The sequence below is a fragment of the Homalodisca vitripennis genome, chromosome 5 (assembly GCF_021130785.1).
Source record: "Homalodisca vitripennis isolate AUS2020 chromosome 5, UT_GWSS_2.1, whole genome shotgun sequence".
Taxonomy (NCBI): domain Eukaryota; kingdom Metazoa; phylum Arthropoda; class Insecta; order Hemiptera; family Cicadellidae; genus Homalodisca; species Homalodisca vitripennis.
Genome location: NC_060211.1, coordinates 8,333,309 through 8,358,405, shown reverse-complemented (window position 1 = coordinate 8,358,405; position 25,097 = coordinate 8,333,309). Strand labels below are relative to the sequence as shown.

At 31.9% G+C, this 25,097-nt stretch overlaps 2 protein-coding genes across 7 annotated transcripts in view; both read left to right on the top strand.

Moving 5' to 3' along the window:
* The window catches only part of LOC124361754, a 48,540-nt gene extending 40,990 nt beyond the window's left edge, over nt 1–7,550 (top strand). For 3 of the 6 annotated variants that reach the window (XM_046815716.1, XM_046815714.1, XM_046815715.1), the window contains exon 2: nt 7,035–7,350. In XM_046815716.1, coding sequence (XP_046671672.1) covers nt 7,035–7,335 — 301 coding nt within the window. In that variant the 3' untranslated portion in view covers nt 7,336–7,350. Of the gene's footprint in view, nt 1–3,949; nt 4,081–7,034 lie in introns of those variants that run through there. The other 3 variants (XM_046815718.1, XR_006922394.1, XM_046815719.1) reach the window with 3 other exon arrangements.
* A 2,343-nt stretch (nt 7,551–9,893) lies between these two features.
* On the top strand, nt 9,894–23,643 carry LOC124361753 (zinc transporter 2). Its single transcript, XM_046815713.1, has 6 exons — nt 9,894–10,047; nt 15,358–15,658; nt 17,234–17,405; nt 19,469–19,574; nt 21,057–21,191; nt 23,187–23,643. Exons 1-6 carry the CDS (start codon nt 10,029–10,031, stop codon nt 23,330–23,332), a joined length of 879 nt encoding a protein of 292 aa, XP_046671669.1. The 5' UTR covers nt 9,894–10,028; the 3' UTR covers nt 23,333–23,643.
* Nucleotides 23,644–25,097: the final 1,454 nt, after the last annotated feature.

Genomic DNA, 25,097 nt, shown 5'->3' with positions numbered 1-25,097 from the left:
GAAAAAAAATTATCTAGAGTTGTTTACCTTCTACGTAAACTAAGAAAAAGTGTTACAATAGATATGCTTGTGGCAGCTTATTATACTTTTTTTCTCTCGTCTAAATTGTGGAATAACTTTATGGGGCAACTGTAGCAGCACTAAAGCAGTCTTTACATGGCAAAAAAGGCATTGCAAACTGTAAGAATGTTCATCAAAGGGGTACATGTGTGCCAATTTTAGGGAACTTAATATAATGACCGTTCCTAGCATATATATAGTTGACTTATAAAATCTTAGTTAAAGAATCAATATCTAACTTTATAACCAGACAATATATTCATAGTCATAACATCAGGAAAAATCATATGCTTGATATACTCTCTGTCAAATTAGAAAAGTATAAAGAAACAACATATTCATATAAATTAAGCTTTTTAATTAGTTGACTGAGAAAGCTTGGTCTGTATCTATATTTATAGGTTTCTAGGTTTTAAGCAGTAATAGAAAACTGGTTGAAACAAAAAGTATTTTATTCTGAACACAAATATCTGGCCTCTGACACTAGTGATATAAGTTTTTAATTACATTGGTTTTTTACTCCCTTTATTCATAAAACATTTATATTTATATTATGTTGTTATTTCAATGATGTGAATCTCCATATGTTACATTAGTTATACGTTTTATTGTTATTTTAATTATTGTTACGGTTATAGACTTGTTGGTATTGTTGACTATTTTATTATTACATATTAGATTATTGTTTGTTCTATTACTATTATTATTATTGCTAGTGTTATTATGTAATATAATAGTGACTTTGTCCCTTGCATGAATTGTGTTTAACGACAATACAATTCTTGATTCTGATTCTTTCTTTATTTAATAACTGTTATAACTATAACGTGTTAGCACCTTCATTGTGGTTCTATAATGAGTGATCTTGACTCTATATCTTAAGAGTTTAACGGGAATACAAGTACACAGTTCGTAGGATAAATTTAATGTAACTTTTGATTATACAGCCTTTTACAGAATAAATCTTAATGACTTCAAAAGTTTTATAGTCAAAAATACAACTGAAAATATTTTACAAAATATTGAGTAAGCCATACCAAATCCTCAGTTACAGGAAACTGTGATGTGATTGTTGTTAGGGTGGTCATGGTGTATAAAGGTGTATCAAACTGCAATTAACTTTCTTGTATAGAATATTGTTAATTTGCTACGGATTGATAATGGTGGCTTTGTGTTCTTATCAAATTCCATTTATAAAATATTGTGTAAAAGTTTATTCAAATTTTCATGGATATTATGAGAATTATAGCTTTTGTTTATATAATTTGATTTTGTTTTATCTATTCATTATTACAATGACTTACAGGTATCTCTCAGCCATGGTTTTTACGTGGCTAAAAACTTTTATTAATTTATGCAGTCTGCTCAATACTCAAATTATTATCATGTATGTATATATTTTTTATGTATACTTCATAACAAATAGGAATAAGCCATTTAAGAATGAACAAGTACAATTACTCCACACCATGTGTCGTGTAACAGACATCCCGGAGGTTGCATGTAAAATTTCAAGTCTTAAGCTCATATCATTAGGCTACGTGTGCTACCAGTGTCACAAGTCATTTGATTTTAGTCAGTTTGTTTATAAATTAATTTATTCTATATTTTCTTGCTGATTACCTGTAAGACCAATGTGAAAGTGTTAACTAACAATCAGCCAAATCCCTGAATTGACATCCACCGCTATTGAACTCGATGTTGCCTAGTTAGAAATGAAGATTAACGCAAAATTTCAAGTTTTAATGTCAGTTTGTTCTCGAGATATCTACAGACACACAAATATGAAATTCGTTTAGTCACTTGAACGCTCAGGAAATAAAATAATCCTGTTTGTTTGATGACAATCAGCGATATTCAGTTTATTTATGTATATGAAAATCTGATTGAATTGTAACTAAATTAGTAAAAGTGGATGTAAAAACTCTAAAAATAAATAATTTATGGAAAAAAAATATGTCAAGAAATTATAAAATTTTAAATAAATCACATAGCATAACATTTCAAAAGAAGTAGTAAAATGTATTTAAAGTATTTATTACCCTTCTGTACTAAGGAAACAATTTTAATATATAGAAAATGTGTATTTTTACATTAAATTGAATAAAAGAATAAGAATAATTTATTCACACTATATAACTAAGTGTTTTCTGTGCAGGTCAAAATATCAGTATCAAAAGTAATTATAAAAAAGCAACAGAACAACTGTTTACAATAGAGCATACAACCTAAATGTAAAACACAATAAATTCTTGTAACAGTTTTAAGTTATTCCTACTACAAAAACAATCGGTGTACTCAATAACATGGGTATCACCGGAGTCTGTAGAAAGCCTTCCCGATCAAGTAAGCCTTTAAATAATTTTTGAAAACTGTTTACATTTGTTTGAATTTTGATTACATTTGGAAGTAAATTGTAAAGTTTAGGACCAAAATAAAAAATTTTATATAAGTGTATTAAGAATAACATTAAGACTCTGGATACTTTACACAGATTTCTTTTGTTGCAACTATAGGAGATATCTCATTTCAAAGGTATAATTATTACCCATCCAAAATGCATTTTGTTTTATTATATATTACTGGTTAAATAGAAACGATAAACCTTTTTGGATCAATATTCAAAAGTATACACTTTGTAAGAAAATATATATGTTTAGCTACTTTATTAATGGTGTTTAGTGTCAGAATAATAACTAAAAGAGTTGCCACTTCAATGGTGTCACTGGACCATTGCTTGGTCAATTTTCCTTAACTAATAGATCTATATAAACAAGCACGGTTAGGAACGGTAAGGCAAAGTAAACAATAAACCAAAATTTATTTTTATCTTTAAAATATGACAAACTCCCATCATTACAAGACCAAAACTATGGCCATAAATGTGTTTGAAGTTTAACATTGGTCAAATTAAGTTACATCTAGCTCTTAAACAATAAAATGTTTTCAGTGAAAAAGAGATATTGTCTATTGTGATAAAATTTGTTTAAAAACATTTATTGTAACATTTTCTATAAACAATAATTGACAACAACTAACCAATGAAAATTCTGTAAATTGCATTAATGAATTTAAAGATAAAGGTATTTCTTGGTAAGAATGTTTTTTGATTTGGAGCAACTCCTGTTAGATATGTGTAGTCAACATATGACTCTCTTTATTTTCCTTTATTCTGAATTTCTTCGGGATCTTTGTATTTTAAAATTGTATTGAAGAAAATTTTTATCTTGGTTGTTTGAACATGTTAGTATATTTTCAATTTTAAAATGTTATATAAAAAATAATTCAGTTAGGTGTGTGAAGCACCTAAAACAAACTGAAAATAAAATAAATGAATTTATACAATTTTTTATAACTTATTTCACTTAAAGTTGGCATGTTAATTATTATGGTAAATGTTTTATTTATACATCATATTCATATTTTTTATCAATTTGTTGTATCTTACAAACATTATTAATTTTGAGGGCTTTTATAAAAAAAGTCCAAAATGTTTCGATATTTTTTATTATTTCAATATTGATTTTTGTGTGTGGTTTTTCCAAACTATGTACTGGTTCTAACTAGCTATAGATTTAGCAAAACAGACATTAGCATTTGAACATGACCTTGTTAGCCATGGCTTTGTTCAATTCCGGTGTTGTAGAACACAAAACCAAACTGTGGTTCATTGTCAGCCGAACCTTGAGAAGCAGAGGTACATACCTTCCTAAATACACACATTACCAAGTCTATTCACGTATTTCTGTTTGTAAGCTGTGTACTGTCAGTTGTGGGAATTTACGTAGTTACATGTATCTGATGTGCTTTGTCATTAGACATTTTGGGTACTAGGTAAAACGATTTAAATGTTGAAATATATATTATACGTGTATGTTTGTGTTGTGTACAGATAGCAATGTTTGATGGGCTGTGTACAAAGTGTATTTAGCTATTTCTTTGGTAAGAAGACAACAGACAAAGCGATTTCCCCACCCAGTCCTTCCCCACCTTCCCTCCTCCTGACACTCCTACATTCAGGTTGGTACCAGTCTATTGTGTATCCTCTTAAGTGTAAGTTTGTATTCATTTTATCAACACTTAAATCGTGAATAGTAATTTTACCAAGTGTTTTAAAATTTTTAAATGTACAGAATCTAATTGTAGTAATAACATGTCCTTCAGTAGTAACTTAAGCCAATGAATGCTTCAAATGCTGAGTATTGTTTCTCCTCTTCTAACATTGGAATCTGATGATTTGCGTTAGAAAGATCAACAGTACTGAAAAATAGAATGTTGTGAAACTTTATGAACAATATCTTCTACATGAGGGACTTTTAAGCATCTAAAGTGTTGTAATGATTTAAAAATTTATGGAATAATCAATAACCATTTTTTCTTATGGTTTTAATTTTATAGTAATTAATGCCTGAGTAACCGACTTTCCTCTACTACACCTTTCGAAAGCAAATCATTGAACCTCAATTCCTATAAAACCTTTCATTACTAGATTTATATTTATATCTAGTAGTTATTTGGTTTTACATCAGGAGTTAGGTTAGCAAAGAGTTGCGCGGCAGTTTGATTTTGGCTTGTTCTAACAAGCACATTGTAGAGAATTTTTTATCACCACCAAAATCAAGCAGGATTTGAGAATGTAGGGATAAGATATCTTGAGGAATAATAAAATCAGCCCAGAGTAAATTTGCTAAGACAGCAAATATAACAATGAAGTATTGGTGATATTTGAGTTTTCATGTTAACAGTACAATATCCAATTATATTAGAGCACAAGAATTTAGATACCATTGATATATGTTCTTGTCCAAGGGTGACTGCTAATTTATGTCTCTGAACAAAAATTTGCCTAACTCTGAAAACTTTCAGCGCTTCCAGTGTCTACTAGTGCGTCAGCAGGAGTTGTCATTTATTTTCATTTTAATAACAGCTTTCTTGAGACACAAGAGTGATGCTGCTGTAACATAGCCATTAGAGTTCCTGTAGTTAACTTTATGGTATTCAGTCGGAAATTTAGACTTATGCAGCTAACACAGCGCACAATAAAACAGTAATTATTATTGTATAGGGAAACTCAATAATATTACTCAAACAATTATCTCAATAAACTCAAAGGAAATCAATAATTATAAAAACAGCTGGTGTTATGATTAAATATTTTCATAAATTGAACAATCAGTTATCATCACAATTAACACAGAATCTTTAGATACTAGCTGTGATGGATACTTTATTCTTTTTCCTCTTTAGCATTTAAACAAAAATTAAGGGTAATGAATTGTCAAAACAGATTTAAATACATTAAACAACCATATCTAAGTAAAATTTATATTACTTACTTTTTGTACAAATCCGTCAACTCAATTTCCTTTAGTTAATAAATGAAAAAAATTGTCGTGCATTGTCATTGTCATTGTCCTCGCCAAAATATCTTATCATTGTTCTTGAAAACTTGTTATTAAAGTTTGTGTAATTTTAAGGTAATGACTGAGTTGTCAGTCGTAACAAATTGTGTGTAATGTTCTGATAAACCACAAGAAATCACAGCTGATTCACGCACCTCAAATTAAAGCCCACTGTTTTGTTATCTTTTAACCATAAACTTAATTGATATGTTATTCATTTTTTCCTCAACATTGCCAAGTAAATTATTTAAAATTAAAAAAAGGTAAAAAATTAAGATTCACTTACTGTATTATGTCATGAAGTCAATTTATTTTTAAGTCCCAGAGAATACTTCTTCCTGCATCTAGTTAAAATTACATTTTAAATAATAAACATGTTTTGAAAGCAAATAGTGAGTCTATAGACACACAAAACAGTAATTTATGTGGTTTAAGTAAAAAAAAGCTACAACATTTAAAAATATGTTGCATAATTAATTAAGTTAATAAAAATTAATCACTTTTCTGTCTTTAATTCATTTTATTGACTAATATACTCGTACATACACTTCCCTTGATATGTTCATGCCTTCCAAATGGTGTAACAATTGTTTAATACATATCATATTGGTAAAGAAGATTATGTTAACTTTCGAAAAACAAATATTCAGATAGGTATTCTATATGTGACTTTAGTTGCGAACTATAAAAAAATTAAGTCATCGATCCTTTGTGCTTTTAAGAGTCTTTTTAGAAATATTGTCTCAGATCGAGAAATACTGCATAATAAGGTGTAATTAGTATCATTCAATCAATCATCTTTATTGCACATACAATGTACAGAATACAAATGCAGGTGCATTGTCAAGAAGTTTATATACATTTAAAATATTATTATATACTTCATTGGTAGTGGACAAAATAAATATAAATTTACAAAATAAATCCCAAACGGAGTTTGTTTCTAAATACAAATTTACTCCTACACTGGACAGGTTAAATATTTGTTATTACCATTATTGGGATATAAAAACATGTATCTACTCCATGCAGTATTGTACTATTGTAAATATGATTAGCCTATATGTGAACTAAGAAAGATAATAATAAAACTTATTAGTCTAGTAGATAAGAACACAGTGACAAACATCGTATTAACAGTGATTACATGTAACTTACTTGTATGATAAAATACATTTATTTACTATTACATATTAACAATCAAAACACTAAGAGAATGCATGTATACAGTCTACACAAATAATAAATTATGAAATTTAAATAACTTTGATATAAATTCCATAATGTTAGTTATATGTTTATGTCCAATCATCAGTCAAAAACAACATTAATTGTATAATATGCTTTATTTCAGAGAATTCTTTTTTTTATTTATTAAGATGTTCTCTCTTGGATAACCATATCATATTTTTTGGAGTTGATTGTTTCAGGTGCAGGTTTAGTGCTGCCTGTTGACTTTTCCTAGTGCTTGTCTCAGTGATGTGATTTTGAGCTTTATTTTTGTATTCTGTGATCAAACTGCTAATCGTTAGTATATGATATTAAGAAATGTTGGTGTTTGGTCTGTTACAGTTTCCACAAGAGCTCGGCATACGGTTCCCTCCCCGACAGGATGGGACAGGACAGCCAGACTGTGGACCTAGGCAGCCACAAGGTCATCTACTGTGTTCATGGTAAACCTAGTGGCTGCTGTGCCACTGTTGTCAACGACTCTTCCAAACCCATCCATCATGTCTGCCGATATACCCAGAGAGACTATAACTATAGGTTAGTATTTTATACTGATATTTATATTTGTGTCAAAAAAGGTCCACACACTAGTTTGAAACGTTTTACTTTGTTGAATTCATTATTTTATACTTATTTCATTTAAGTAAAGCCTTTTATTCGCTTGAGGAAAGCAGACACCACTGTGAATACTCACTATGAGCAGGATAATTGTGGGTAAGAGGCTCTTGAATTTTGTTTGTGGTTTGAAAGGATACAGTTTCCTTCTCTTTGAAGACTTCCTAAACAAAAATCTACAACTATGCACCTGGTCTGCTACTAAACTAGTGCTTGTTATTATGAGAGGGTTTCATTCCCTGGATGCACCCCAATATTCTGAGATAACATTCTCTTACCAGTTTTCCCATGAGGTAGATCTGTAAACACTGCTAATAGTGCTATGTAATTGAGGCTATTGTTGCTATGAGAGAGTTTCATTCCCTCAATGCACCCCAATATTCTGAGATAACATTCTCTCACCAGTTTTCATGAGGTAGATCTGTAAACACTACTATAGTGCTATGTAATTGAGGATATTGTTGCTATGAGAGAGTTTCATTCCCTGGATGCACCCCAATATTCTGAGATCACATTCTCTCACCTGTTCCCATGAGGTAGATCTGTAAACACTGCTATAGTGCTATGTAATTGAGGCTATTGTTGCTATGAGAGAGTTTCATTCCCTGGATGCATCCCAATATTCTGAGATAACATTCTCTCACCTGTTTTCATGAGGTAGATCTGTAAACACACTGCTATAGTGCTATGTAATTGAGGCTATTGTTGCTATGAGAGAGTTTCATTCCCTCAATGCATCCCAATATTCTGAGATAACATTCTCTCACCTGTTCCCATGAGGTAGATCTGTAAACACTACTATAGTGCTATGTAATTGAGGCTATTGTTGCTATGAGAGAGTTTCATTCCCTGGATGCATCCCAATATTCTGTGATAACATTCTCTCACATGTTCCCATGAGGTAGATCTGTTAACACAGAAAACAGAATCCGAGAACTGCAGATACTGTCAGGATGTAGACACGGCAGAGTATACCATACTGGATTGTGAGAGGAGGGACCAGCTGAGAAGACGGTACTTGGTGGAGCTTGGCATCCTGACGAGTGGCAACATCATAACTAAGATGATTGAAAGCCAAGATCAGTGGGACATGGTGGCAGAAATGGTTGAGAGGATCATGAGGCAAAAGAAGATGGAGGAAGGACATTAATAGACTAGAAGAGTAGAGTAGTATATGTCATACTGCTGAGACCCTGCTGGACTGAAGTAATGCCTTTTGGTGATCCCAGTTCCAGTAGATGAAGCGCAGGAAGGTTTTAGTGGGTAAACCTAGGGATCGTAGAGAAAGAGAAGAAAAGGGAGTCCCACACACAGGGAGCTCTAAAGCGGAGACCCTTGGTGCATAACGCATTTCCTCCTGAGGAAAAAAAAACTATAGTGCTATGTAATTGAGGCTTTTGTTGCTATGAGAGAGTTTCATTCCCTCAATGCACCCCAACATTCTGTGATCACATTCTCTTACCAGTTTTCATGAGGTATATCTGTAAACACTATAGTAATACTATAGGACTGAGGCTACTGTTACTATGTGAGAGACCCCTTCTTTTTTGTTTTCTGAAGCCTACTAACCCTGTGTGAAAACATTGTCTCAGTACTTGCTATGAGATAGACTTGTAAACATAAGTTTGCTGTTTGACATTTAACTGGCATCTGTTGTCCAAGTTGTTTAAGCACAATGATTCAAACAAATTTGGTTATTTAATCAAACTACTCAATCTTTTACTCTATATTTGATTATCCTGTTCAAGTTATGGAATGGACAGATACATATTTTATGTGTCTATCAGTACTAAATGAACTATTAATTTTTGTGTAATGTAGTTCAAAGTGTTGGATTTCCCTCTTGTTGTATTTAATTTTATTATAGATATCTCATTTTAATTATTACGTGATATATATCAGACATACTATTCAAGCATTGGCAGATTTTTTTAGAGGAAAACACCTAGTTATGGAGGTAATTGGTTTTCTTTTTATTGCTGGTGTTATAGCATAACAATTTTTTTATTTTAGACATCACTTTTCCCATAATTTTGGGGGAAGTGTGAGTAATTATTTAATCATAAAAAACCTAATTTTAAGTACCTCAAAAACTAGTTACTAATATAAAAACATTTGAGTTATTTTATTACAAATCTCTAAAAGCCATTTGAAAATGTGTATTCTAAAAAAGGAGGAAAGGAAATATTTGGAACACCTAGTTCTAGTTCATACAAAAGACAAAAAATCTTTTGTACACAAGATAAATTAAGTTGATAAAACAAAATGTAATTACAGTATTTCAAAACCTTGGTGATAAGAACAGGTACCAATTCTATGAGTCAAAACTGAAATCAGCACTTGTAACCAATAATTAGTGATCACATATAAAACGTGATTTGTTAAAGTAAAATAATTTGATTGTGTATCGACCCAAATAATTACAAAAACATTCATTAAAGTTGTAAACTTGTTACACAGGTGACATCATTATATTTGTTTTGATACTAATGAGGCTTTGATAAAAGAAACAAAGGTTGTTGGTTCACCTTTCAGTGACAGTCAGGTGCCATGCAAACCACACAATGTGTCTGTCTGTTGTTAGTGTCACCAGTAATCCGAGTGATTCCGTTGTTGCAGTTGATGAAGGACCAACTGCCACAGGGACAGTGGACAGAACCAGATAGATCGCCAAGGCCAGGAGAAAGCTGATTATCGCCAGCATATTGTGTCTCGTTTTTTATGATAGTTGAATGTGTTGGTGAGTATTTTACCAAATATGAATAATTAGCGTTCACTTGTGCATTTTTTATTTAAGTATCATTAGATATGTGGCATTTTTCTGTGAGCAAAAATTTATAAGCTGTGTCTGAATTCTACGGGAAAAATTTGGTGAACAGGTTATTTTACATAGGCATACCAAAGGTTTCTATAAATTTGTGTTCCCATGTTGCTTTCTTATGTCCATCTGTTTCATCTTTAAAATTTTAAAATATATCTCATTAATAATGTTGAAATTTTGCATATTTTTTCTTAATACTGTACCTTAAGACTGGAAAACAAAAAATTTATACGTTGAATTAGGTTAAATTATTTTGCAATTATTACAAAATTGTAATGTTAAAAGCCAATAAGGAATTTCTTAAACACAAAATAAGAATCAAGAATCAAGATCTTTATTAGCCATTAAATAATTTTTTACAAATTACAATAGGCTTCGTCAGAGTAAGTCTAGATTTCCTAAACCTATATTATGTACTAGAACAATGTTAAACAATTTAAAAAAGGTTAACTAAGATATAAAATTTTCACAAGACATATACTCTTCAATTGTATAAAACACATTACACTTAAGCCACTTAGATACAACTTTGTAAAACTCATTATTTGGCAACAATCTAATTGAAACAGGTAACTTATTTAAAGAATCTCAACTGTTGGTATTGGTAACTTTTCATTGTTTTACTTAATCTAATATTTGGTGCAACCAGGTCTTGTTTGTTTCTTGTTTGATAATTATGCACTAAACTGTGAGTATTAAAATTATTTATATTTACTTTAACAAATATTAAATTACTATAAATATACAAGTTGGTAAGTGTCATGATTTATTATTTACAAAAAACTTGCTCTGCAGGATTCTCGATTAGATAACCCAGCCAATACCCTTACTGCCTTCTTTTGCCATGTAAAGGATTTTTTTGCAGCACTAGAATTACCCCAGAGGCGTACACCGTAACTTAAATGGTTGTGAAAGAGACCAAAATAGGCCATCAATAAAACATCGGGCTCACACACAATACTTTAGTTTCCTTAGTAAGAATAACACTCTTGACAATTTCTTACAAAGGCCATCGACATGTTCACCCAGCAGAGTGTACTGTCTAGGGAAATACCAAGTAGTTTAACCGATTTTAAAAAGTTGTCATTAATTGTGTCTAAATTATTTTTCAATTAAAAAAAGTATACTCTCAGTCTTACTATCGTTTGTATAACCAGATTATTGGCAGAATACCATATTTTCGCTAGTTTCAAATGAATTGGTGAGTTGAGAAATTAACTTGTGAAACATTAACATCAGAGCATATCAATGTTGTGTCATTAGCGTATAGCACTGATGTTGAAGGTACATTATAACTAAAATCATTTGTAAACACTAAGAATAAAAAGGGTCCAAGGACTGAGCCTTGAGGTACCCCTGTACTTACATTTAACACATCAGAAGAACAGTTATTTTACACATACAAATTGTTTTCTATAGCTAAGGTAACTTTCAAGTAGTTGCAATTCTTTATTCCTAATACCGTAAAATTCTAACTTTTTACACAACACTGAATGTGACACTAAATCAAATGCTTTGCTCAAATCAATTAAACTACAGCCAGTAACAAGTTTTTTTTCAAAGCCTTGAGATAATGTCAATAACAGACTCAACGGCCATATTAGTGGAGTGATGAGGTCTAAAACCAACTGAAGGGGATATAGCAAATTGTTAGATACAAAATAATCATACAGTTGCTTCAAAATGCAGGGATTCAATTACTTTTACTTAAATATGGGGACAATTGCAATATGGACGATAGTTCTCAGGGTTATTTCTGTCACCTTTCTTAAAATAGGTGTCACCTTGGCAAATTTTAAACACTGAGGAAAACTACCTTCAAGAAACATGCGGTTTTTACAAGATTAAGTAAGTGGAACTAATATTACATCTATTATACCTTTGATTACATAATTGGATAAACCAAATACATCCTCACTTCGAGAGTTGCTCATCTTGTTAACTACATCTTTAACAGTTTTTTTGTCAATTGATTTCCACCTGAAGTCATTTTTACATATTTCAGGGCGGGGAAAATTCCTCAACAGATCAGCCCAATTAACATCATTTGACATGTAGTTTACTGTGTTAATTTGTGTATTTGTAAAATAATTGTTCAATACATCTGCAGAGACGAGAATTTTTTATTGTGTGTGTTCAATATGCCCTGATTCTTTTTTAACAATTTCCCAAGCCTTTCTACATTTATTTTTTGCATTTTGAAATCAATTTATCATTGAGACTTATTTTAGCTTCACTGATAGCTTTGTAGTACAATTTTTTAAACTGCATGTATTTATTCTTGTCAAGTTGGTCTGAACTTAATTTCCACTTGTCATATAAGGCGAGCAAGAAAGTGCGCATTAACTGGAGTTTGGGAGTAAACTGACTTCTTGTTAAGTGATCACCTGGTTTACAACTTAATTTGACACTAATCAATGGACAATAATAATTAAAATGAGTTACCAACATATCTACAAACATAGAAAAAACACCATTTACATCATCGAAATTACTTAAACACCTGACCAATCAACACCTTTTTAAGCACTCTCCTAAGTCATACAATCTATCTTGTGAAATGAGACGCTTTTTTTATATGGTTTGTTCTCACCCTTCTCTTTTGAAGTGATTGAAAGAGAAAAAACTAACAAAAAACACCTGCATGGTCAGAGATTATGTCCTGTTTAAGCAAGGAGCAACTATACAGTTCCTTGTTGATATTAGTATACAGATTATCCAAACAGGATGTGTTTCTTGTTGGCAAGCTATTCGTGTTGTATAAATTTACTGATCTAAGAACGTTTAAGAAGTACTGCACATGTGGCGTATTCTGTTCTAAGATATTAACATTTAAGTCACCAGCCAGGGCAAAAAAACTTGTGGGGCTTTGGTCATTAAATATACTAATAGGTTTTCTAAATTATTTACAAAAGCATAAAAATCAGAATTGGGAGTTCTATACATACATACAATAATAAATTTATATTCTATCAGCCTAATTACAGAGGGTTCACACACAAAATCAAGACAGTATTCAGAGACATCAATTACTTCATATTTCAAAGATTCCTTTAATAAAAAATTGAAGAGCCTCCGTGAATGTGAGGAGGTTTGCGACAATAAGAGGATGCTAGAATGAAACTATCAGGCACATACAATGAAATTTCTTCCTTCTCAAGCCAGTGTTCATTCAAACATAAAATATTAGTGGCATGGTGCTTTCAGATTGTTTCCAAATGACTCAATTTTGTTCCTAAGTGATCTGATATTTAATGTCAATACCTTTAAGTTGGTTGAGACTGGTATGTCAAATGTTGTCGGCTGTTGGTACTTTATTATTATTCCCTAATCTAGATTGATGAGATTCATTAGTTATCTTACTTGTATTAACAGAGTTAGACAGATTATCTATTTTGCAAAAATTACTACTACTAGTGAAATTTACACTTTGGTTCTACAAGTCAGTCTATTATTTAAGTCGTCGGACTGGAATCCACAAATTCTTGGTTTTTTCTTGGTAAGTGTTTTTTAAGTGTTTCTATATTATATATACAGTATATAGTAGCCAATATGAGGTGGAATGTGCCAGAATGGTGTTCCAGTACCTCTCTCAGAAATACATAAGTACTTTTGGTATGTGTGGGAAACTTTTCCCTGCACATAATAAATGTATAAAAACACTGTTTTGTAACATATTACTTGACATATTTCTGTATTATAACACGCAATCAAGTATGCATTTCTTTTTTTTTAATAAAAACTACTACACTAATTAGACAAAACGGTATTACATGCAAATTATAAACAACTGCATTTGATATGGCAAAACAACTGAGATCTGAATTAGAAGTAATTAAATAAAGCATGTATCCAATGTTCCATTTTTAGCCACTAGAATTTATTGTGAGCATGTTTCAAAGTGAAATGAACTGGCAAAATTGAATAGAACAGATAAAAGCAACTTGCCTAAAGTACATAACACAAGTCTTTTTTGGATAATTAGTCATGTTATATAATAGCAGATAAGTGGTAAGCAAATCAGTTATCAAACATTTTGTGTTTTTATAGTAATGTTTTTCTCTGCATTTTTTATTTATGCTTCATTTTAACAGTGTTAATAACTGATGTCGTTGTATAATCATTGAAATATTATTTGTTGTTTTATTGCCCTTAGTTGCATCTTATAACAAAAAGTTATAATATACACTGTTTATGAATTATGATTTTTTTATTTTTATAAAATCACAATAAACAGATTCCAAACCAAGGAAAGATGGAAAATGTTCATGGGACAATTTATTTGCAATACAATCCAGGTACATTCTATGTACATTTAGAAATGTGTATGCAACTTTATCTTTGATACACATTGACAAATTTAGACTAGTTTAATTTGGATTTTCAGTTGTTTTGTATTTTTACTGATATAAGAAGCCTAAAAAGAATACGTTTAAGATTTTGAAATAGTCTGAAAGTCTCCATTTACACATACTGTTATCGTTTTATAATTCAAATGATAACTAATATCGTCTGCAAAATTGCAACAATCAGCTAACTCTTACTATATTTTTAAAGGGAATAAAAAGTTGTTCTTTTGAAATTTAACAATGAAATGAATCATATGCATTTAAAATAGACTGGCCATCACGACGGATGCTGTCCACTTGCTCACTGACTTTGCAGCGTTCATGATCTCATTGTTCTAGTAGACAAACAACTGAGACTCACATCTGTGTGTTTCAGGTGGATAATTATCAGGAAGTTAGGCCATCGCGACGGATGCTGTCCACTTGCTCACTGACTTTGCAGCGTTCATGATCTCATTGTTCTAGTAGACAAACAAATGAGACTCACATCTGTGTGTTTCAGGTGGATACTTATCAGGAAGTTAGGCCATCGCGACGGATGCTGTCCACTTGCTCACTGACTTTGCAGCGTTCATGATCTCATTGTTCTAGTAGACAAACAAATGAGACTCACATCTGTGTGTTTCAGGTGGATACTTATCAGGAAGTTTGGCCATCGCGACGGATGCTGCCCACTTGCTTACTGACTTTGCAGCGTTCATGATCTCATTGTTCTAGTAGGCAAACAAATGAGACTCACTTCTGTGTGTTTCAGGTGGATAATTATCAGGAAGTTTGGCCATTACGACGGATGCTGTCCGCTTGCTCACTGACTTTGCAGCATTCATGATCTCATTGTTCTAGTAGGCAAACCAATGAAACTCACAGCTGTGTGTTTCAGGTGGATACTTATCAGGAAGCTTGGCCATCGCGACTGATGCTGCCCACTTGCTCACCGACTTTGCAGCGTTCATGATCTCACTGTTTGCGCTATGGGTATCCAGCCGCAAGCCCACACAATCGATGCCCTTCGGCTGGTACAGGGCCGAGGTGATCGGGGCCCTGACGTCTGTCCTGACCATCTGGGTCGTAACTGGCATCCTGGTGTACATGGCCGTGGAGAGGATCATTCACAGAGACTTTGAAATCGACACAGAGATCATGTTGATCACCTCCGGTTTTGGTGTGTTAGTCAACCTTATGTAAGTATATAACAGTAACATTTACATTAAAAATCTGTGGGAGATCCATTATTCAGTAATGGATTTTGATGATAGATCAAAATGGCTGACTGACTACAGTCTATGTGAAGTGGCTCCCAGTATAAGTGCATTTAAGTGTGTAATTCCTCAACATATAATTACTCATTTGTGAGGAAACTTACCAGGTTACTGTAAGTCCACACTATAATTAATAATATCACTACAAGAATATACCTTCTATTCTAAAACACTCAAAAAACTGACCTCATTCTTGATCTGAGCAAACAATTAAGATTAAAAATCAAAATTAACTGGACTTTACTTGCTTAAACAAAGATTCTTTTCCTCATCAAACTTATTTCAATATAATAACAATGCTTTTTAAGTATTATAAAGAAGGAAGTTATAAGTAATACATAAGTGAACATATGGCTGCAATGAAGGTCCAATAGTATCAACAACTGCTGACATTGACAACCCAGCACATTCCATCTGCCACCACTGACCTACCTCAGTCAGCTGGCCGTAATAAATACCTTACTACAGTACAACACTGTAACATTTACATCCTCACTTGCTTACAACTATTTTTTGGCAAGTAAATTTTTATCCCTTTAACCGACCAACACTATTTCAACCTCATGAATTATAAGTGCCTGCTAGGTATCCTTGGAACATGCAATATTGGAGTTAAGTACTCTGGTATAAAATGCACAGGTCATGTGGAAAATGGTATCATGCTGGATGTCAAAATTTTTAAAAATAAATAAATAAAAATATAAAAAAAAACACATGAAAAAATGGGCCACCCATGAAATCGAAAATTGGCAATACATTGAATGCAAGTTGATTCAAACTCCAGGCTCTTCAAGCCATGGAATAGTTGATCTGGTAAATGCTCAGATACCATTCAGAACCTGGAAATGACTCTTACTGAAAATAATTTTCTAGAGAATTGCAATAGTCAAGAGAATGAGCTACATACAGATGGCTGCCAAATTTGGATCAGCATTAGTAGTTGACTCCTAATTGTTATATAATGAATGTAAAGAATGGCGGCTTCAATCGCATCACTCAATGGTTTTGTTTTGTTGTTGTGAAATCAGTTTAGTAACATATAACGTATCAATGATGGGAAGGGTTGATTCAATGTGAATGTTGAGTTTAGCTCCAGTTCACTTGTTCTTAGTGCAGCGTCTGGAATCAGGAGTCATGTTAATCTGAAGAGATAAAAAACTCTGTTATTTAATTAGGGTTCCAGGATTTTAATGGTTCTAATGAGGGGCCTGAGGTTAAAAACAAGTACATAAAAATCAACCGAAAATTTGGTACTATGTTTCAGATATAGGCTTCTTTTAATAATCATTTTGCTTTAAATGGGGTATTCAGTATTTTAAACTTGTACTTAAGCTATTACAGATTCAACAAATTTACATACCATATTGTGACTTTCTAAATATATATATTATGCATTTCCTTTGATTTTATTCATTATTTGTCACAACATTCTTTATATATTGGTGTTGGAATGAAATGAAGGTCTATTGTATTTTAACATATTGTTGATGTTTTCAGAATGGGCCTAACGCTCCATCAACATGGACACACACATGGAGGGGGAAGTAGTCATGGTCATAGTCATGGTGAATCAGAAAACATTAATGTACGGGCTGCGTTTATACACGTTGTTGGTGACTTCTTACAAAGTTTTGGTGTATTCGTCGCTGCCCTTGTTATATACTTTTACGTAAGTAGATTATTTGTACTATTATTAAACTGTAGAGTATTTCTCAGGTTTACAGGTTGGAGAAATCTTCAGTGATTCTGATTCTGATTTTTTTATTACTAAAACATAGTTTAATGCTAAATTTTATCTGCTCGTTTACAGATCCTGTTTTCCAAATCTTAGCTAGTTTTTTTTTAACTATTGAAGGACTTGTATAAGTGATGTGCATTATATGAATACAGCACATAACTTAATACACATATTTAATAATGGTAATTCTACATATTGGATACACTTGTCTGGTAGTATAATATACATATTATTTTCTCAAGAGGAGGATATACTGGAATATACCAATATACAGAGTGTGACAAAAAGGTTGAGCTGGCTACGTATTTTCAAATTCTGTGTGTGATTTTAAGCTAAAAATGAAGAATAACTTTTTCCAGTGTCCACTTCGTTTAGCTATTAGCCGCCATTTTTTATTTTTTATTAACAAATTATTATCTCTAAAACTTGTAAAACTAAAGAAACCAAATTAGGCACCTAGGTTTGAGTAGGGAAGAGAGAAAAAAAATAATTGTGTTATTTTCTTTAATATTAACAAAATGGCATCTGTTGAAAGTTGCTGAAATCAAGTAAAAAGAACCAGTATAGTTATAAAACATGTACTAGATACCAACTATTTGGAGAATTTTATTGCAATTCCAACGGTACTTTTTTCATAGAAATCTACCAACACATAAGTAAGCATGACAGCATACGCTTATACAAGCCGGGAGCACCAAACATGTCATAGTTGAGAATTATCAGTTGTTTGTTGCTCCTGGCAACAACCTTTTATATATATATATGAAAGGATGACAAAAATGTTTTGACTGCACAATTTCTTGAAATTTCTACTTTTTACTGAGGACTTTAATATATTTATGTTTGGAAAACTGTGTAAATTAAAAAAATGTCCATAACTCTGGTGTTATGATCAATATGCTGCAGGCATGTACATCGGTGTCGAACATTTAAACTAATGTACGTTTAATGAAAAATGGAACAATGTTACAGCTTTTTAGTAGTACCTGTAGTGTTGTATTATATTTACATTAAGTGTTATAGCAATTTCAATGAGTTTAGAAAAATGCACGTGTTGTGGATAAAGTTGTGCTATTGAATGTCATGTTCGAGATAGTCTACTGTATTTAGTGTTTGAAGTCGCCAAAGCAAAAAGATTTTATGAACAGTTATGCAAAAAAGTAAGATGGAGCAGTCCACACAAAAACAGTCTGATGTTGGCTGTTGTGTCTGAATCTCCCCTCCCCTCCTACAACCCTCGCCCAACACTGTAATGTTGCCAATTTATGTGAAATGGAAAATGACTGATCTGTCTCATCATATTTTGCAATAAAGAGAATATATCATCAGCTGTTACTGTAAACAAATATACATACATTTGAATTCATTCATCTATTTCACAGACAATATGAAAATCAAGTAGACAGTTTTCTTTTTTTTTAAGTTTGTTATATACGATGGGAGGTTTGAAAGGATACCATATATAACACAACGTTTCGAGGATTAGAATTGACAAAGAGAATAGATTCCAATCCTCGAAACGTTGTGTTATACCTTTTGTAAAATAAAACGATGGTAAATATCCTAAATCCTGTTATCCTTTCAAGTAGTCAGTATGTAATACCAGTGAGTAGTGGATACAGCTGATGGATGCAGCCAGACTATAAGGCAACACTGCCTCAAATGTTATTAGACTATTTTGGTGCAGGCTGGTCTAGTATTCTTGTTTATCCAATTTGCATATTGACTGACACTGTTTTTATGTTTACAGCCAGACTGGAGTATTGTTGATCCAATTTGCACATTGACTGACACTGTTTTTATGTTTACAGCCAGACTGGAGTATTGTTGATCTAATTTGCACATTGACTGACACTGTGTTTATATTTACAGCCAGACTGGAGTATTGTTGATCCAATTTGCATATTGACTGACACTGTGTTTATATTTACAGCCAGACTGGAGTATTGTTGATCCAATTTGCATATTGACTGACACTGTGTTTATGTTTACAGCCAGACTGGAGTATTGTAGATCCAATTTGCACATTCTTGTTTTCGATCATTGTGTTATGTACCACCATGGCAATTCTGAGGGATACACTCAATGTCCTAATGGAGGGTAAGTTGTTCAATCCAATTATAAATGTTACGAACTTGCTGAGACTCACAGTCTGCTACGATTGGTGGTCTGTTAAACGATAACTGTTTGTAGGTTATGTAATAATTGATCTGTTATAGGTTTTTTCATTAGTATAAGTCGATAGGAAGTTCCATAAGATTTTTTTTTCTTTTAATTAGGATATGAAAGATCTCTCTCAAGATATAAAGTACCAAGATGCACATCCTTTTTGTGTGTATTGTAAAAATAAGGTTTTGTTGATCATTATCTACAAAACTTGACTCAAACTATTGATTTAAAGGATATAAAATCGAAGGAAATGTAAAATTATCGTACAAAAGTTATTAAGTTTTATTTGAACCAAATAACGACTATAATATTAGGAAACCCAAATTTGTTAACTGTTTTAAAATAGAGATAGTTTTTTAAGGCAAATTATATCTATATACACAGATATTACTAATATAAAGGTGCATTTCTCAATTAATTTCAACTACATAGCTTCAAATATTGAAAATTAAAGTAGTAATTGTAACATTGTAGCATAATTTGAAAATAGTTATACTGTCAAATTGGTTAAACTTTTTTGAACCCTAGATCCATGTCGTTGGTACTTACGTGATAATAATACACAATCTGGGTTTGTTACAGATTACATCATCAGATCATGATTAGATGAATTTGTCACAAGTCACATATCAATGAAGATTTCTCATGAAAAAACTAATTTACTGAATTTGACTGAATTGGATAACTTAATGATATTGTGGTAGAACGTTGTTTAACTAACCCTTAAACATTTTTAGAAGGAGTTGAAATTTTGTCTATCAAGGAAATACTCTTAGCAAATATTGTCAATTGAAATACATAATAAGCAATAATGACTTAGAAACTTCACTATCTATTGAGCAATCTTTTCAAGTGTTCAAATTTATACAGTGGCAAATTTTAAGAGAATACTAGTTGAAAATTTGAAAAAAGCTTACATTAGACATTTATGGTACAACTCTTGTTGACTAATCCAAGTATATAGCAGCAAATTAGAGTAGTCTTCAACTATAATTATGTGCAAAAGAAATAAATTTATTTCACATGAGACCAAACACATTACATAGTTAGTTATTTGGGATTTATTTTTGGAGCAATTCTGGGTGGAGTGGTCTAACAGATTTTATCACATGAAAATGTTGACCTTGCAGCGTGTACAAAACTTGAGGTGTGCTTGCAGCTAAGGTATACCATTACAATTGTTGTAAGCAGATTTGACTAAATGAAATTTTTATAAAACGGTAGTGTACTATGACTGCATGCACAACTGAAGTCGTCCCCATATAATTGATTAAAAATCATTATTTTGATTTTTATAATGCCGAAATTGATTGAAAAAAATGTGATTGCTATTTGTAAAGTGAATCCATTGCGCTAAAAATGAATTGAGATGGATTAAGGGCTGAGATTTATACTTTGATGATTTTTGCGTAGGCATGCCGAGAGGAGTGGACTTTAATGATGTCCTAAATACTTTCCTCAGTATAGATGGGGTGCAGAGAGTACACAATCTTCGTATCTGGGCTCTCAGCTTGGACAAGACCGCCCTGGCGGCTCACCTGGCCATCAGTGAGTCCTTAGCATAACTCATTTTTATTACAAATCAAATCTTTTTCCATAATATAGTCTGGTAAAGGTAATGAAATTTAAGTAAATTTTGAAAAAAAAAGTAACGAGTGTAAAAAAATAGAATTAAGACCATAATTACACAATATATTTTGTTGTTAACAAACATAAATATCTTATTTTTCATCATATTGGGGAAGGTCCACCAGAAGTCGGGCTAAAATCTTAAGTCAGTCATGGTCCTCCTGAACTAAAAGAAAACATTTTAAGTAATCTGTAAAAGTTCGGAAGGCATTGTATAAAAAAAAAAAAAACATTTATACATTTATACAGGCATTAATGTCGATGGACTAATTTTCTATGAACGTTATTTACTTCATTTTAGTCTAATTGTTATTACATAGATTTCTACTTTGGCACTAAATTGAATAAAAGGTAGTTAAATTGAACACTTATTGATATTATTTTCAGGGCTAAATGGTAAAGATTTTATTTTAAAATAGTATCTGTTTATTTGTGCACTAACAAAGTTATTGTAGGTCAATTGCAAAAATGTTTGTTTTACTCTGACTACAACTTACAATTCTTGGGTGTGTTTTATTCATTTTTCAGGTCAAAGAAAGCACAACTTCACATCCTTTAGTAGCATTGATGTAAAAAGTCAATATGACCTGCATATCAAGGGAATAGCTAAACTCCTAGTAACATTTTTCATTGGCTGTAACCCACATGCAAACAATTTGAGTACTTATGTTTTTTAATCAACATAACTTTTATTTATTTTTGTATAAGGAATGAAGTATCAAAGTTTCTGCATTTCTACATCCATATCCCTGATTGGATAAGATATGTGAAAATATCAAGAATCAATTTCATACAATCACTAAATACATAGTCATATACACCTTATATCTATATGCTACACCTTTACACTGTAATTAGAGATAAGTAACAAATATTTATAATAAACAGGGTAAGAACCCAGCAAGAAGTAAACAAGAGATGTTGTTTTTATGTTATAACCAGTTAATTTCCTAATCTCTATCTATGTTCTATCCTTCAGTATAACTCGTTTAAACTTTTTTTTTTCTCCAAAAGTGATTAGAATGAATAAATAAGGTTCCAACATCTGTTTGTCCGTCACACTTCTTTTCATGTAATACTAGATTATCCGATTTTTGATGTTTGGTATCTCATAATCACATTCTTTGATGTCAAGTTGAAATGGCTGCATAAAAACTTCTGTGTACCCGAAACTTGGGTAATGTTGCATTACGTGATAATAAGTGTGGCGGACAAACAGGTCTTGTCTTATCTTGTATTTTATTAAATTCAATATAAATTGTGCAAATATGGGAACTTATATTTTGGCTTTCAATGCAGATTGAATTAATTTTGTGTTATTGAACAGTCTTGTTATCGGTCAGTAATATTTAGTAGATCATATCATAAGTTACTGAAGGAGCCACCCAGTGTGAACCTTGCCTAGAGCTTGTGTGTAAGCACTGTTCCCCCTCCACTCCATGCTATAGCATGTGGTACAGTCAATGCCAAACAAATGTAGTGCTTAACTTTTAACAAAATTTCAACCAAAGAATATTGAACTGGTATCAAAACTTAGCAGGCCACCACTTTTACGAGTGAGTCTTGGTGATACGACAGGTAGGCTAAGCAATGGCGTCCGTTTGTTTACTGACTACATGGTCCCGCCACAAGAGGGTTTTAGGTGGTTGTGGGGAGGGGGGTAGCAGCACTGCTAACATATATGCTCCACAGTTCACGCTAGCTGGCTCTCGCAGTATTGTAAAATTGATGAGTGCAGAGGATTTGTGTTTCTTTCAAATTATAAGTTTTGTATAAATTAAATGTGGAACATTAATTTGACTGAGTTACTTCACACTGTAATAAGACTAATGTAGCTTAGTATAGTGTAGTGTAGGCTATGTATTAGTTTAATTTTCTGAAAAAAATATTAATATAATGTTTGGTTTTCATTAGGTCCAGGAGTGAACTCGCATGAAATTTTGAAGGCTGCGTCCCGAAAAATCCATTCAAAATTTCACTTTTTTGAGATGACCCTTCAAATAGAGGATTTCCAAGAGGTAATGAAAGACTGTACGCAATGCCAATGTCCAGAAAAATGATTCAATGAGTTTTAGACAAGCGTTTGTGTTATCGTGGTAAATAATAAGCAGGGAAGACCTAGACATGTTAGTCAGGTTATATTTTCTCGTAACTATTGTTTAAGTAAAGGTAGCTTAATTAGTAAAAATGTAAAATATTTAAGTACCTGTGATAGTGTAGTTTAGAATATTATCCAGAAGCAATGGAGACAGCTCTAGTCTTTTGATATTTTGTCAGTTTAATGTATTTTGCATAAAGTAAACATATTTGGTGACATTTTCTATAAAGTATATTTATATATTGTGAAATAAATTGCTATTTTGTATAAAAAGTGTATGATTATTTTTTCAAATGTCTTTATTTTATATTATTATAATCTTCCTAACAAAACTGAAAACAGCAAAAATCTATCCGAAATTGAAACAAGGTGGCCCCAAAAATTATAACTATAGACCAATCACTTTATTACCCTCGTTTCTAAACTCATTGAAAAATCGTACTTACTAGACTTTTAAACTACATACAACAGAATCAACTAATAACTGACAAGCAGCATGGATTTATTTCTGGAAAATCAACAACTGCAATAATATACCTAACTGAACACATAATAGACAATATTGAAATTGGCAATACTGTCACTAGTTTATACCTTGACCTTAGCTAAGACCGATTGCCTAGGACATGATATAATACTGGCTGAATTCCAAAATTTAGGCATTCGACAATCTGCACTCACTAGCTACATCAAAGATCGAAAACAAATTGTGGAACTTAAGGAAATTACAAACGGAGTTAAAAGGCCAGTTCAGTCTAGCCTATGCTAGTAATCAGAGGTGTTTCACAAGGCTCAGAACTCGGACCAGTTTTATTTATTTTTTTCATTAATGATTTTTCATAACATCTACGAGAATATTGTAAAATGGTCTTGTTTGCTGATGACAGCGTTCTACTAAAATTTAACAGTAATATAGAACAACTAGAAATAAACACCTACATAGCTCTGAATCTAGCACAAGAATACACCATAAAAAATGACCTTGTCCTTAATTAGCAAAAAACAAAACAAGTGTCACTGGGTAGTAAAAAAGGGTCCGTAAGTGAAATGCCTGGCCTCCAAGCAGCAAATAAAGTTAAACACCTAGGTGTTGTTGTGAATGAAAACTTAAGGGGAGTCCGACTCCCATAAGAACGCAATGTTAACTATATGTTGCATAACTTTAAAACTATTTAAGATAGCTTACTGCTTTTGGTTTTATTTTGAAGATCATGTATTTTTCTAGCGCCCTAGGAGAGGCTTTTAGTTTTTTCTTTTAATAAATAAATTATGAATTTTTAAAATTTTTGTGTTTTAAAATTTTAATATATAAATATTTTTAAATCAAATTAGGATAATTATATCCCAAAACCTCTCCTAGGGCACTAGTATTTTAGCCAAGGAATGTGTGTTAAAAATTTCATTAAGATATCTCAATCAGGTGTAGGTTTTATACAGTTACAGTTTAAAAAAATGTAAGTTTCGGTAAACAGCAAAAAAACAAAAAAATGTATGTAATAAATAAATTTTCTTACTTTTAATAATGTCCAGCACAGTAACTAGGATTGTCTGGATCATCTTCTGCCTCATACAAGTACTCTAACTTCCTTTTGGCAGCATTTCTTGACTGTCAAATTTTTTTTCCATATCGGAAACAGCTTTTTTCAGCTTTGGAAACACGGTCGAAATCGAGACGTCTTGCAGTTTGAAGTAAAATCCTTCCAATTTGTAGGCCTAAGTGTTCCATT

Coding starts and splice junctions, on each gene's coding strand:
- LOC124361753 (XM_046815713.1), top strand. Junction 15,659..17,233: donor GGTGTGTTAGTCAACCTTAT/GTAAGTATATAA, acceptor TGATGTTTTCAG/AATGGGCCTAACGCTCCATC. Junction 19,575..21,056: donor ACTCAATGTCCTAATGGAGG/GTAAGTTGTTCA, acceptor ATTTTTGCGTAG/GCATGCCGAGAGGAGTGGAC.